The sequence below is a fragment of the Syngnathus acus genome, chromosome 15 (assembly GCF_901709675.1).
Source record: "Syngnathus acus chromosome 15, fSynAcu1.2, whole genome shotgun sequence".
In the NCBI taxonomy this organism is placed as follows: domain Eukaryota; kingdom Metazoa; phylum Chordata; class Actinopteri; order Syngnathiformes; family Syngnathidae; genus Syngnathus; species Syngnathus acus.
The window spans coordinates 6,904,666-6,920,988 of NC_051100.1; the positions used below are offsets into that span (position 1 = coordinate 6,904,666).

General features: G+C 39.4%; 1 protein-coding gene across 5 annotated transcripts in view; it reads right to left on the reverse strand.

Annotated features, from left to right (window-relative positions):
- Positions 1 to 140: 140 nt before the first annotated feature.
- LOC119134386 (collagen alpha-1(XIX) chain-like) overlaps positions 141 to 16,323 on the reverse strand; it is a 76,620-nt gene continuing 60,437 nt past the window's right edge. For 4 of the 5 annotated variants that reach the window (XM_037271034.1, XM_037271033.1, XM_037271032.1 and 1 more), the window contains 11 exons: positions 15,929 to 15,982; positions 15,327 to 15,371; positions 14,233 to 14,277; positions 14,072 to 14,134; positions 13,649 to 13,684; positions 12,359 to 12,403; positions 11,766 to 11,891; positions 10,911 to 10,977; positions 10,699 to 10,836; positions 6,146 to 6,223; positions 141 to 3,613 (listed from right to left, as the gene is read on the reverse strand). In XM_037271034.1, coding sequence (XP_037126929.1) covers positions 3,435 to 3,613; positions 6,146 to 6,223; positions 10,699 to 10,836; positions 10,911 to 10,977; positions 11,766 to 11,891; positions 12,359 to 12,403; positions 13,649 to 13,684; positions 14,072 to 14,134; positions 14,233 to 14,277; positions 15,327 to 15,371; positions 15,929 to 15,982 — 876 coding nt within the window. In that variant the 3' untranslated portion in view covers positions 141 to 3,434. Of the gene's footprint in view, positions 3,614 to 6,145; positions 6,224 to 9,426; positions 9,740 to 10,698; positions 10,837 to 10,910; positions 10,978 to 11,765; positions 11,892 to 12,358; positions 12,404 to 13,648; positions 13,685 to 14,071; positions 14,135 to 14,232; positions 14,278 to 15,326; positions 15,372 to 15,928; positions 15,983 to 16,323 lie in introns of those variants that run through there. The other variant, XM_037271035.1, reaches the window with a different exon arrangement.

A 16,323-nucleotide genomic window follows, 5' to 3' on the forward strand; every position in this document is an offset into this window, starting at 1 on the left:
AATTGGAGACAATTTGCAGAGAATGAACTTTTTATTTTTTAAATATTGTCCTGATTTATTTTAAATTAGCATTTATTATATATGAGGTTTGTGTGTTCGTAAGTGGAATCCAGAAAAGAATAAAAACTGAATGCCACAAATAAAGCACGACATAACGTTTATTGCACACAAGTAAGGCAAAGGATAGTTCAGATCAAGAAAATGTTGCAAAGAAACATATCAGAGAACTTCTGCTCATGGTAAACACACAAGATTTTGTGTGGGAAAACATAAACAAAAAAAAAAGGAACATTTCCAAAATAGCTAATTACGTGTCAAACAAAGTGAGGTAGATATTGAAGCAAACAAAAAGGAGGACGAAAAGGACACTTAGCACGACACCAGTTTATCAACAGAGTTGCTGTGAGAGCAGCAGGCAGACATTTTTAAGCTGAGAGAGCATGCTGAGATGCTGATCCATACTCCCCTCATTACAAGTTTATTCACAAGATTACATGACACTTGATTTCACAATAACTTTGCATTTGAGGATTGTAGAGAACAAAATGACAAGATAAGCAGGTGATTAAAATGACGTCATTGTTCCAATAAATGATGCACAAATCCACACCTTTGTGTTTGCACTCAATTTACAGTTAAATAGATTTGCACTGAAATGCTGGTGATGTGAGCTGTGACATCAGAAGCCACTTTTCAGTCCTCCCTCGTTATCGGAGCTAAATTGAAGTGATGTGAATATTGAGTGCACACACGAGAAGCTCTCATCAGTATACCAGAGAAAAAAAACAGGAAGTTCAGATTACTTTTCATGCCCTCAGAATTCGATCAAGGTCAGCTTTATTGTCTCAGAGGGGAGCCCATTAAGAGGAACGTGATGAAAAAAGCCACAAGCCAACAGAAAACCTATTGCTCAAAGTCCCTTTCCTACATTTCACTCTTATCCAGCAGGGGGCTCTTTAGACTCATAAATGAAGTCTTCAAATAAGACCCACTCACATTTTACAATCCAGATGACTAAACAACTATGCTTTAATAACAAAAAATACAAACATATTTTGTGTAGGTTGTGATGCTCTTTGATGTGAGACTTGAAAGAAAAACAAAAGAAACACAATTTCAAAAAGATGTGGAGAAAAGGCTGTCAGAACCTCAGTCACCAATCTTGTACATTATCAAATACAACAGGACATGTTACAAATTAAAGCCTTTGAGTCCAACTTTCATTACCACAGCACCAAATAACATATAATTTTCACAAAGTTTAAACTTGCAGAACAACTGCATGAAGAAATGTATTATGGCAATATTATTTATTACTGTAATGTCTGTTTGACTCAAAGCGTACAATCAGTACATTAAAACGAGTTTAGAAATGAGCAAATAAATCAATCAAAATCTTCCAGTCTTAAGACGATGAAATAAAAAGAAAAAGAACCTGGATGTTAACACGTCAAGTAGAAATGTTGATTGAGTGTAGTGTTCCGATTACTTTGGCGACGTTGAAAAGCAAAGATATACAAATAACACCAGAGGAATCATCATTTGCAAACACTGTGTAAACTCAACACGAGACTTGAAATCAACTAAGGCACACAAAGCATCAGCCTTTCTAATCGTGTATAACTGAGAACCTTAACACGTCGTTAAAATGATAACTTGCTTGTGTAATTACATCATCAGGTCCCATTACAAGCCCCATTAGCCCAAACCAAAATTCACGTGCAAAAAAAATCCCCTCATCATCACTCATTATCATGGTATACATCTGGGAGTATTTCAACATGAAGGCAAGGATAACAATGTGCATGAAGAAGCACTAGGGACATAGTAACAATAAATAAATACAATTACAACAATAAAGTCATTTAAATCAAGTGTTAAATTGATTCAATTGCAATATCACACAAATAAAGTCTTGCAGCATTGTAGAAGTAGAAACATGATTAAAAAAAAGTCATGTGAGAACGAAGTCATCAAATTAAAAGAATTAATTGGCAATTCTAGTACAATAAAGTCACACTGTTACGAGAAGAATATCGCTTTACAAGAATAAAAGTATATTGTTGAGAAAGTTATGAAACCCTTGTAGACATATTTATTCTAATGATGTTTTAAATTATTTGATGATATCAATGTGTGAGAATAAAGTTTGTAGGTTAGAAAAGCCACAATGTACAAGGGGAAAAAAATAAACTTGCTATATTAAGAGCGTAACTAAATTAGGTAGGCAAAACTTTAAGATTAGGACTGGTAAACAAAATGTTTAAATAATATGAAAGAAGTCATACACTGATATTTAAGTTGTTAATCTACAAGACGAAAAATAAAAAACACCTGACTGAAATACAACAAAATATAATCAGAAAAGGGGAACATTTCACATCAAATTTGTTATATGTAATAATTTATAATGTCAATTATGAGTCTTCTAACAATACAGCTTTACGCATGTGTGTTTTCTTTTAATTTCATTTTTACTTTATTGACTTGAGTCTATGCCTCATGAAACATTTAAACACACAGCACATTATTTCCTCATGTATCAATCCGCCCTGTGATGCGATTTGCCTTTTTTTTTTTTTCAACAGCCAGTTGACATACCAAAGCAAATTGAAGACCCAGTAAATGGGAAGACATATTTAGTTTCGTTTGTTAATAATTATCATGCACGATGTAAATCACTTTAAAACCTAAGACAGTCCACACATACAAAATTGGGTTAATCCCCATTCCAGAAAAAAAGAGCTGAGCTCTTAATATATTCTTTAAGATCTCGCCACAAAAATAAATAATTCTATATCAGACACAGTGGATGCACTTTGGTTTTACATAAGGCGCTGGATTTTCTTTTAAGGAGATTTTTTTTCATTTTAGATGTTTGCTCACACTCTCTCCCTCAAACACACTTCTATTATCAGACTATTATTCAAATGTGTTAGGTCACCCACAGGCTCTGTAGTAGTCTGATAACAAGGAGTTCCACAGGGCGACTGCTCAACGCAAAGACCACCTCGTAAAGTTGACAGAAGTAAAGAGCGACATTAAAGGAACAGCTAATCTCTTTCTTTTTCGTCTTTCGACACACATGCACGCATAAACAGCGCGATGGCTTATCTGAATGAGAACAGAAATGTGCAAGGCGTGTTAATTAAGGAGGCAAACAAATAATTAAGATCATGTTATTCCGACGGGGCTCAAAGTGACTAAAAGTCATTTCTCGGACTTGAGACTTAATGAGAGTTGACAAGGAATGCATTACATCACAGCACAGCAGGAAGGAGGGTCGGGTAAAAAATAAGACCGAACCCAAAAGTACATCTTTGCAAAAAATAGTAAGATTGCATTCAAAACAAGCCCATTAGCAATGTCACAAAAAAGGCCCTGACTGTACAGTACCAAAGTGGTGTTGGGATAGACCCAGTGTGGGACGCCAGTCATGCTGTCCCTCGTTTCCTGTTGCGAACAGCGTCCGGCTGCACTTGTGAGCTCAAAGCAGGATGGCTGAAGGCCGCGCTGGGCTCTAACCGGTGACAATCGCTGGGGTCGCACATCCCTGCAGGTCCACGCGGCCCCGGCGAGCCCGGAGGACCCTGAGAAGTTGCCCCGGGAAGGCCTCGACAAACAGAACATTTTAGGTTATGAACAATGACTGTAACTGCCTGCCACGAGCCACATGCTCACTCTGTAAACAGTGCAGATAACCTTCTGACTATAGTGTGCCGAGGGTGGCAACATGCTTCTGGCATTTCATCTTGGTTAGCATTTAAGTAAAACCATTCTTCTGTTTCATCAACATATCTTTATTTGGATCCATTCGTCTAAATGCCAGCTGTTGTACATGACAGGATGAACATTTCCAGACTCTAATAAGAAAAGCAGATATTCATATGCCATGTTACTAAGCAACACTGTGTTGTGGAAATGTCATCCTAACAGGTCTTTGTATTTTGTAATGTATACAGGAGCCTACACCCGCCACACACACTCGTGCAACCTCTGCTGGTTTCTTCCCTCTCTCTTACAGAGCATGGCTCAGAGTAACCCTTCAATAATAGCATCCATCTCATAAGCACGATGCTCACATCATATCACAGAGTTAGCACATAACCAGAATCACACATCTTTCTGTGTTCCGCATCCCTCTCTGAAAACACAACTTGGCCTTTTCATCATCCCCCGCCATCCATCTCCTGCCTAACAGCTCGCACCAAACTGTCTGCAGCTCTGCGCTTGTTAGCCTGTCACCATTCGCACAAATGCGTGCCTGAACCGGGGCGGACAGTGTGGGCAGCTGCTGGAACGGCTGATTTAAACTTGAAATCTAAACTTGAAACAGCAATTCATGTAATATAACCGCAGGTTCGCTAGTTGCCAAAGCATACTGCACCTAATATTATATTCATCTTTCGAACGCAAAATCCAAAAAAAAGAACAAAGCAACAAATCAAACACTAGCAAAATCATTATTGGAAGCAGACAAGATGTGATACCGACAATGAACCAAGAAGAACTGAAAGAAAGCAGGAAGCTAAATACTGACATACTGGCAAGACAACAAGGAACACCTGGACAATGCACATGTGGCCGATGGAGCTGATAGTAAGACACAAAGGGGCGGGGCTGGTGAGAAAAGGTGGGAACAATAACCTGATGACACAGACATTGAAGAAAAGGAAAAAAAACATGACCAAAGGATACAAAAAAAATTAAATAAAATAACTGGTGCAGTTTATATTCAGATGTGCCTTATAGTTAGGAAATTACGGTACACATTTGTAAAAATTTACTTTTTCTACTTTTGAGTTTTTGTAAACAAAGGAAGTTTTCAGGGGGGAAAAAATGGCAAATTTTATTTCAACGTTTCGGAAAACTGCCCGCAAAATCCTGGAGGAACATAATAGTTGAGCAACTCAAGCCTCATTGACTTGAATCCATGTAAGCTCTCTGCAAGTGCATCAACAGCTGTGCTTTCCACAGGGGGCAAGAGAGCCCTGCCCATAAATTGTGCACCTCCATGGATGAGACGAACGGCATTAAGGTCAGTAATAACTTTGCTGTCACAGGCTGAAAATCAAAGAGGCCTTGCCCACTTGTCATCGCTCCATCACGCCTATGGGATGCTATTATTCACTTCGTGAGAGCAGGGGACAAGTTGGCATCTTGTGATGCGATCTGGGAGGCCTTTGTTTCAGAGCAACATTAAACTCGTTTTTTATTACTTGGGAATGTAACTGCTAGTCTGTCAGGAGTAAATGGAGGCACTTGGTTGTAGATCTTTTAGGGTGGACTCACATTCAAAAGCCTGTTTTGCCAACTAGGTGGGAATACCTAACAAAAAGTCAGTTTAATTACGTTTGTGTTTAAATACATTTCCAAAGTTTAAAAAAAAAAAAAAAAAAAAAAAAGATCTCTCTATATTGCAGATTTACACACATTGCTGATGGAACGTATCAACCACGATAAATTCGGGTTCAAGGTAACAAGGCATGAAAATATAATCATCCATATTCAGGCTCATCTTAACGCTAATGGAAATGGCTCCGCGACGTTCGTCAGTTAATGTACTGTCAGAATGGAGCGTGTGCGCAGTGTGAGAAGCATTCATCAAAGCGGTGCTGCTGACAAAAACTCGACGTTGATGAAAGTGGCGAGGCTGATCAACGCACTTAAGCTTAAGGGCAACACTGAAAGCAATTGATTAAAGGATGGCCAACACTGAGGAGCACAGGGACACTGCAGAGTTGATAGCTTTTCATCCTATGAAAATAAAAGCATTTGGCCTCACCGTTCCGGTAACATTTCTATAAGATGTATAGTAAGGACTTTGTGTCCATTTAGAGAGAAGATTATTTGCAAGGTCACATGCTTGATGGCTAAACTTGTCTATTCAAGTTAATTTAAAAATGATGGGTTAGGGTTAGTTACATTCCATCTTGCTTTTTTGTACTCAAGTCTTGGCAAGAGGAACAATCAAGGTTGAAGAAGACTATGTAATCCGTGAATGATTGATTGGTAGTCCCAAAAGCCATTCCTTAAATTTCAATTAAACAAGCCAAGATTTGACACCAAGTAAATTTAAGTTACTGTGCATCTAAGGCTGGGAAACGCAGATATAGTTTTGTCAAGCTTTGTTTGAGAGTCTTACCTGGTGGTCCCATAGGTCCTGGATCACCGGGTAGCCCGAGACCAACCTGACCTCTTTCTCCTTTCTGCCCTCTGTAGCCTGTGGAAAGACCCCACAAAATCTTATTGTACAAACGACTGAAATGCTGACTGTGCAGTCATGTGTGCAAGAAAAATGGACATATATATTAGTACTGTTAGCACAAATCCCACAACAAGGATTTATCCAAGGAGAGTCAAGGTGGTGATACACTTCTGACACCTTCACATCCGTCCAGGGAATTCTACGCATTAGCTCCTGGATGCTATAAATAACACCCGAATGACGACAATATCAAACAGCAGCTCTGTGATTATTTGGAGCGAAGCAGCTTTGCAAGTTGACATACAAACAGGCTACTGTGTTCCCACTGTCGGTCCCCTACCTTGAATAATAAAAGACATACCGACATGCCGTCAAAAAGTGGAAATCATCAAAGGAGCCATCTGTGCGTTAGTCAACGACAGCCACATAGGCGCACAGCTTTCAAGATTCCACAACAGAGCACAGGCTGATCAGATTGGAAAATCATCAAAGACGGATTCACTCGACAAACACAATTAGATGCAACACTTTCCAAGGGACAAAATAAATATATTCACCGGGCCAAACGAGTCGAAGTAAACGCTCTTCGAATTTGAATCAAATATGATGAAACAAGCTGTTAAGTAGTCAAGCACAAGCTCACTTGGAAACACACAAAAAGTTAGAAGTTGAGCACTTGATTAAACAAAAATAATAATGTAATATTAACCCTGTCAAATCAATTGTGCGCTGCATGTAATTTGCTATGCTACAGTCACTGTGCACTAACCAGAAAGGGCAAGTCAACCCCACCAACACTCTTTACAATAATATGTTCTATGCAGACCAACGAGTCTAAAGATGATAGTCTGATTAATATTATGTTTGTGGAATATCACTTCCTGTCAATCAAATATGAAATCACAGAAGCTTAGGGAAAAAACAGATCTCCTTCAGAAAAACAGTGAGCGGTGATTGGTGAGTAACTGTGATGTCATTTTCAGTGCACTTCCTCCTTTGCGGTTCTGTTATAAAAATGGCCAAAATATTTAGGCCACAAATGGTAATAATGTATCATCATAAACATGAGAGAGATTGACTTTCCCATTATTCTTTTCCTAAATCTGATTTGACCCTTGAAGGAAATGGCCCCTGACTGGAAACAGGTTCCCCACCCCTCCTTTAGAACTTCATGCACAGTCGTTCATTCTTTACCCTTCGGAAGCAACATGCACACTAGAATGTGTGAATATTCCCCCCAAGAGGTCCTTGCAGTAATGGAGTCAGGACCAGCAGTAGAATGGTGTGCATCTTGTGTGCGCTGACGGGAGCATCAAGCGTTGCGCTGCCTGGCCCAAAGCAGAAACGCTTCAACGCTTACGTGTCACAGAAAATCTCTGAAAAAGGGCTTGCGATCGCTCCAAAAGTGAGCGTGAACGAGAAAAAGGGAAGGGGGGTGGAAGTGGGGGGAGCTTTGTTGCAATAATGAGACTTCTTTTCAGCAGTCACACAGCCTGGGGGATTTCATGCAGTGGGAGGAGACACTCTGGAGGAGAGAATACTCTGAACCTTGAGCAAAAAAGAAATTCTAAGTAATGCATTTGGGCAGCAATCGAGATTGCTGCACTCTGATTTAGTGCCAAAATTGCCATTGTTTCCATATTTGGCTGGAAACAAATTGCTTCGACTGGCAATAATGGACAAATTCTGTTAGTAGCAAAATAATAGTGTTACAGAGATTTCAGACTTGATTGATTGGATCACAGTCCTGCACATTTGCACATGGCATTTTTTTACAACAATTATTTATTATTCTATTCTTTAAAAAAATCTTTCTTTAAGCATAAGTGAAGATTAAATATTGTGGCACAATTTACAGTGAATGACAATTCTAGGATACAAAACAGAATCATAAAACACAAATTCAGTCAGTATTAAATGGACACGGAAAACGCTCCAATACAAAATGATGTTATGACAACAAAGTGTCAACAAAGTATATGTATATGTACATATATGTATGTATAAATATAAGTACGTGAACATATACGTGTATCTGTATATGTACATATAGTATGTATGTTTATAGGTATACAAATCCGTATTCATAAATGTATATGTGTATCTGTATACGTATACGTATATACTATATCGTATATGTACATATACTACATATATACACTACCGTTCAAAAGTTTGGGGTCACCCAAACAATTGTTTGGGTGACCCCAAACTTTTGAACGGTAGTGTAAATATTATTATAATAAAATATTATGAATTAAATATTATAAATTATATCTTATATTTGTATAAGATTATATATAATCTATGAATATAAGTACCGTAATTTTCGGACTATAAGTCGCGGTTTTTTTCATAGTTTGGGTGGGGGGGCGACTTATACTCAGGAGCGACTTATATACATATATATGTTTTTTTTCACTTTTTTGGGCATTTTATGGCTGGTGCGACTTATACTCCGGTGCGACTTATAGTCCGAAAATTACGGTATACATATATATTATAAGATTTTTTACACAGAAGATTATATATATAATCTATAAATAATTATCTAAATAAATATATACACTACCGTTCAAAGGTTTGGGGTCACCCAAACAATTTTGTGACCCCAAACTTTTGAACGGTAGTGTATATGTAGTATATGTATATATACATGTATATGTACATGGAGGGATGGTGTGGTTGATGTACAGGTATGCCTAAAATAATCTAAAAATAAACCAAATAAAATTGTGGGCTAAAATGAAAGACAATAAATGCATGGTTTTAAGCATGCATCTGTATGGCAGACAGTCTGAGGCCAGTAGAACTCAAACCAAAAACAAAATAGAAAAGGCACTGTACATTTAACAGAAGGCTTATTTTTCACCATAACAATTCATTTTGGCTGAGGAAGAAAAGGCAAATTGGATGTTCCAGAGGATCACAGTCTCCAGCAGAGGATGACGAGAAATAATGAGGAAATATTACTCCCCAAACTCTCTCCCCAGATGAGTGGAGTCAACAAAGAAAGAATTAGGAAGTTGTTGAATTTTTGATTTATCAAGGGAGATAACGTTCCTCTTCATTCTCAGTAAATGTTTATTGCAAGGCTGCATTAAGACCACCCTATAAAACACTCTTGCACGGCACAGAAAATAAAACAAGCAACCAAAAATCCAGGAGCTAGGTGTGTTAACGGGAGGTATCAACACAGCACACATATTTATAGTGTGGTTTTTTTTTAGTTGCCTACATTAGCTGTATTATTCATGAATGGGGGCAGCAGCATTTCATATTATAGCTGTGTAAACATGTTGTGAGGTAGATGCAAAACACAGTGGGAAGAAGAAAGCCAGTGTGCAGTGGAATCACTACCAGCCCCCCCCCTCCGCCCGATTGAATATATATCACTAATGAGACTGTTTTCCTGTGCGCACTGATAAAACTCTTATTGACAGTCAATTCTTCATATGTCTTCATATTTCCCAGAGAGTCGTCGTGCGCCACACACTCTTGGCCTTTTTCCTCTGCCGCCCGCCCCTCAGTCTAAAGAGAAAAACATCCCCACAAAATTGAAACGATTTCCTTTTGCACATTGGCAGCCTGCTGCAGATCTAAATTTAATCTCTCAATCGGTGACATGTCAGCCATTTTACCTTCACGTACTGATACACCTACAATTACAGGCTGTTGAAGATTGCCTCATTCCGGAGCTGCTGTATACCGACACTAATGATCACGACAAAATGGTGCGTTCAAGGCATTAATGGGGCGTATGCTCACTGGCCACATTATGTACAGCTGCAGAATGTAAATTATAAACAATATACAAATGAAGCCTTGTACGTAAAAAGGTAAATGGTAGGTAAGTGCCAATTGCAAAGCATGGCAACTTTTTTTGTTTTTATTCTAGGAGCTACTGCCACACTTGGTCTGAACGCAAGCCGATAACGAAAAGTACTAACTACCCTATCAAAACTTGATTCACTTCCAGTAAGCAGCTCAACTCCAAGTTTTAAAAACATTATAAAAACCGACAGTATCAGTCTAAAGGTTATTAATCAAACAGTGTCCAAATGCATCTTGAATACAGGTTTGATTATTTGTGTTTTTTAATCCTTTTTTTCACCGTTCTTTTCTTCTTCCCCATTAACTGTGTGTTATGAAACTATAAACAGAGATTGTAGCACAATATTAAAAGAAAGCTGTTTGTATAGTGTTGAATAGCACATGACTATTTTTGCATTGCGCCATATTGTCCTATGCAAAGTCACAGCACATAGTAATTGAATTGAATCGAATCGCAAGTGTGCTGTGCCACTGGCAGAGTAATGAGATACAGATCGCATTGGCCTCAGTGATGGAGATAAGGGAGATAAGGTTAAGCAACAAAAATGGATTAATAAAGTTTCAGGGGGTAGTTTTAAGCTTTTCATGTTAAGCATGTCATTTATAATTGATGTAATGAAATAACGCCTGATGACCTTGGTCGACTGGGCTCATACCTTGAGGACCAGGAGAACCAGGCTCTCCAGGTAAGCCCGGCAAGCCATCCTTGCCAGGCAGTCCTGGAGGTCCTTGGATTTGTGAGGCTAAAATTCCTGCAGGCAGCTTCTGGAGCGTGACAGAACTCGACAACTTTTCTACAAGACAAGACACGGCAGCTGTCACGATGAAAAGGAGAATAAACAGATTAAAATTGTGCAACCGCTTGTACCTTCGAAGATCCTTAATATTTCAGTCCTGATGAACATTTTGATTTCTTCCATAAAGGTGGGGTCACCCTGTAGATAGATGTGATAATTAATTTTCATCTAAGAGTTAAATGTCAGCTGCAGCAAAGTTAGATAATTATTATAACGCGATGGAAATCAAGATGCATGTCTTGTCTCTCAGTTTAATGATCTCCTCCAGACTGTTTGTAGAAACGAGCACGTCGAAAATTATGCCAGCGCGATTACGAACATGACTGTCAACCACCCTGAAGGGGTTGGGGAAATACTTTTTTTTTTTTAAATGTAGATAAAAGCTAGATGTATAGAAAGAAATGTCAAAAGAAGCTTAGTTTACATGGACAAGCACAAAATGTTGGTATAGATGCGCATGGGCATACATTTTGTGTTTTTCTGGGTATAAGCTACAATAATAACATGCAAATAAAAATGAGTGAGTCGTGATCCACTCGTGCCTTCCTACATAGAACATATAATATGCAGCGGTGTGCAAAGGGGTGTCAAGACGCATTCCAATTTCAAATAAAAAAATTCCACCATCCTCCTCCCGGCGATAATCGTTTATGCATGACGCCCATCAGACGGTGTATGTATAGCGACAGCGAATGGCAAAACCTTCTGCAGCCCCCGGTAGCACTGATACAAAATGACACGGGCCATGCGAATTATAGAAAGGCTATAAAGCGTAACATATGGTGGCTGTATATTGAAAGTAACATTTCCAACCTCTTTAAAGACAACACATCTTTTTTGTGCTGAACTTCACTTGAAGGCTGATGGCCTCTAGGGGTACAAGTATCAAGTATCGGTGTAATCAGACATTGACATTCATGACTTACCAACTGTCCAGGAGGGCCAATATCTCCTTTTTTTCCCGCAGGTCCACTTGGGCCAATTAGGCCACCATCTCCTGGGCGTCCTCTCTCTCCCTGGACACCTCTCTCTCCAGGAATTCCTGGATCACCCTGCACGAGTGTAAAACCCGAACAACCCACACATGCTGCTTGAGTTATCTACCGTTGTTGCAATTATACTGTGATAGATACTGCACATGGATGAATTAACATACATTTAGAGTGACTAAACTAAAATGTGTTAAAATGTGATAACTTGAAATAAAATAAAAGGAGCAATACAACTGGAGACAATATGTGTGTCTTTAAAAAGGATTTCAATTGTAACAGTAATGATGGTGAGGTTACATTGCTTATTTTTCATCCCCAAACATGAACCGAATCATACAACTGGCTTGACCTCTTTCGGTCAAGGGTGTGCTGGGGAGGCAGGTTATACCCTAGACTGGTTGCAAATCAATCCCAAGGCATATGTACAAGCAAACATTCCCATGGGGAGAACAGGAATGGGCCTGACTGAGCTGGGATTCGAACTCAGAACCCTTGAGAGTGTGAGACATCTTCAGTCGGGAACTTACACGTTCACCTTTGGATCCTCTGTCCCCCGTTCTTCCTGGTACTCCCTTTAAATCAGAAAAAAAACACAACAACACAAACACATAATACATATGCACAGCTTTCTCAATGCTAACACAAAACACTATTTATTAAAAATGACATTTCTATCCGTGTGGCCCGTATTGCAGAAATTCACATACTGAACAAAAACAGGGAAAAAGTTTCTAGTGACAGAGTCGTCGGCTTTCCCCGGATGAATGAGAACTGATTGCTTATTACCCAGCCCAGGTGTATTGTTTGTCTAGCTTCCCGCAGTCTTTCACCTTTTGCAATGTCAGGGCTGCTCTGCATCACTCCTGCTGGCTTCTCTCTACTTTGCTGTATATGCGGAAGTGGGGGAGCGTAAATACCAAGTGAAGCTCTTGAGCTGCATGTCACAACATCTTGTGTCTTCCAACCCCACCCTGTCACCCCTCATTGCTTTCTTTAAGCACACTCTGTGCAACACTCAGGGGAGCATCCTCGTATCCATTTCTAGCCGGATTGAAGGAGCCAAGCAAGACACTCTGGCATGTGATATGGATTCTTGAAATGGAGCAATACTCCCGTTACCTTCGTTTAATCTAAACCACTCCCTATTCCCCAAAGCCCAATGGCAGCTTTAAATCTATCGTCTTGCCCATTGAGTTGCTTTCCAAAGATTTACATGAAACCACAAATCTAAGGCGGTTGGGCTAAAAAGGTAAAACCACCTGCTAGATGGCACTGTTTCTCTTCCAAAAAACATCCGGACGGCAAGCTAGTGAGATGTAACAAGACAATGCAGTGCAGGGAGGGATGAGAATATCCAGGAGGAATATTAACTAATAATTAGAGGAAGACAATAAACTATTGGGGCAGTCATTAGTGTGCTCTGTGACATAATGTTGTAAATCAGAAAGGGAAATATGAAGTGACTTCTGCATGCCGCATGCCTTGTCTGTAAGATTATTTAGGAAACCGTAACTAATAAATTTGATGAGTTATGAAAAAAAAATGCCGTCTGTCTTTGTTTAAAACATTGAATAATTACCTGCCAGCATAAGGTGTGTAATTGGAGTTAAAAGACTAAGATTCACCAAAGTCCTACATCTGTAGGCTTCCGTTTAGCTTAATCATTAAAATGTCAAACAATGCAAATTGGTTTAATGCACTCGGGTAACTTGAAAGAGGTACGGTTGGGATTAAAATCTGCTGTGCCATCTCCTTGCAGATGGACGGATGTAAAGCACTTTCCATAAGGAGATTTTGATGGTGTGCGCACAACTCACCTTGTAGCCGGGAGTACCGTCTTTTCCAGGTCTGCCCTGCTCAAGGAGCGAAACACAAACAAAGGCAATTTGTATCAGCTTCTTCGATTGGATCAGCGCCACTCCACACCTGCTAATCTCCAAATTAATGGCATATCTCAATAATCCTGATTGCTTGGCAAACGCTTTTCATTGTATGCTTGTGGAGGGAAAATTACAAAAAACATCTTTTATGGATCATCTAAATGTGAAATTTCTTTAGCGGTGGTTTTTGCATTGTGTATTTGTTGTCTCTTAATGGTAAAATAACACCTTCTGAGAGCCTTTAAAGACCACAGTGTGTTGGCTAAAGTCAATTTTCCAGCCTGGGTATCCCGCTGTGGTGTTTTGGGAACACGGAGCTGTGATTATAAACGCAGGCCAAGAATACATGTAAATCCTTACAGCAACACCTTGCGGTCCCTCGGGTCCCGGGAACCCCGTCTCTCCGAGTGGCCCCCTCTCACCCTGTCAGAGAACAGAGAGGCACCATCGTGTCAGTTGGCAGTGATAAAGGAATGACGTGCAGATTGACAGCTCAAAGAGAGTTGGCGGCTGCTGCTCACCGGCTCTCCTGGGATGCCTGGTTCTCCCCGAGGGCCGGGCTTCCCCTGTCAATCAAAGGCAAAAGAAAAGAATCATCAGTGTTTGACAGACCCTCAATGGTGTCATATGTGGAGGAACTCTGCAGCCTCTCGTTTATAATAGAACCAAGATGGGAGCACAAACACACAGCAGGTTATCCCGGGCATAGAAAAAGTTGATATACCCCTGTTCAAATGCCAGGCTTTTGTCATATGTAACAAACAAATAATAATAATAGACCAAAAATAAATCACTTCAGAACTTTTTTTCACGATTGATGATGTGATGATCTACAACCTGTACAACAAATTTTAGGAAACACTCATGCTAAATTAGAACACACTTAGTGCTTCTTTATTAATTTATTTTATACTGTCAATAATAGCAGAAAACCTTTAGGCTTCTATTAGAACCCCCTCAATATGTTAGCAAAATCCTACTAGACCATCTAAACTTCATTTGGGTCTAAGCAAAGGCACTTAAAATCATGGTTAGTGAGTGTCGGTTTGAACATGATATGCTGAATCGGAACATATCTACATCCCCAGTTATAAGAGGGTGCACACACTTCTGCAACCACAACATCACTTTTCTTTCCGTCTCGAAAACTTTCAGTTTTTTTTCATTCCTTTTTTTCATATCACAAACACCTGCCATCTTGTGTAGTGCTGTGGTACCTTGGAAAAACAAAGATGATTAAGCTGAGACGTAGGTTGACACGAACACATAATGGGCACAATATTTGTTACATCTGCGCAATTTATGTGGTACTTGTATTTTTTTTCATTAAGATACAGACTTAGCACATCTGTTTCATATTCAAGAGGTACATCTTAACTCAGGCCTTCCATTGTGGAGTGTGCATATTGTTCCAATGCTCCATGTACCTGACATTCCAAACACAAGCACGTTGGATTAATTCAAGTAGTCTGACCTCGGAATTATAAGTGTAAGCGTGAATTGTCGAATGTCTTTAGGTCCCAGCTCATCCATGACAAGTGCTAAGGATTGGACATGAATGTATAGTGCAAGTGTAGGAGGATCTGATGAGCATGACTAAAAGGAACCGACTTACTGTAGGCCCTGGTATTCCCGGTGGGCCAAACGGACCGACATCACCCTGAAAGAAACATGGCAATTATGTCAGACACATAAAAAAGAGCTAAAGTTGTGTTTCTCCATCATAGCAGTGTCAGCATAAATTGAGGGTTAACATGAAAACATTATTTCTACCCACTATCACCAGAGGCGATATAGATTCTACGACCTTATAATGAACACTTTGAATGTCTCTTCTGGTAAATACAAAATGTTCCAGCTCCTCGCCACACCCACGTTTCACATGATATTTTGGTAGGAAAGTAGACTTGCGACACTCGCTGCATCTTTTATCCTATCTTCGACTACAAGCCTTGGCAACTGTCATATGTTATCATACATAATCACTTCCTGATAAATAAATTATTTTATTTTAGCACTCAACTCCCCTTCACTGATGACTTTCAAACCACAGTGCAAAAAATCAGTAAACATGTTGGGTTGACAAATTAACTAGGAGTTAACAATAAACATTTTGACAGAACACATATTTATTCAATGACCGTAAGTTCAACATAAAACAAACACTCCGTTTCTTTGTATGTTTTATTGTTGTTTTTCTGAGATGCTTTTGCTTACCTTCGCACCGGGTAGACCTTCGAGCCCGGGTAATCCCATGAGACCCGGTTCCCCCTACAAGTAATAAGAAATGACACACTCAGCAGTGTGAACATAAAACAAAACAAAAACACTATAAAAACTAAAATTGGTTTCATTTGTTGTTGCTATTTTCATTCTGATGGTCTTTTAGGGGCAGTTGATGAGCTCTTGAAGGTAGTATGGTTATTTCATGGCTGTCAGTAACTGTTAGCACATCAAATATAGATCCAAACTACGGTAAATTAAATTCTGCATGACACAAGACGTCACACGTTTCAATCGCTGCTCTGGGCACATGGTCTTGTATTAATACAAGCCTTCACACGTCAATGCAAGATGATCCTGCGGGGACAATATGTCAGGCTCAGTGCATT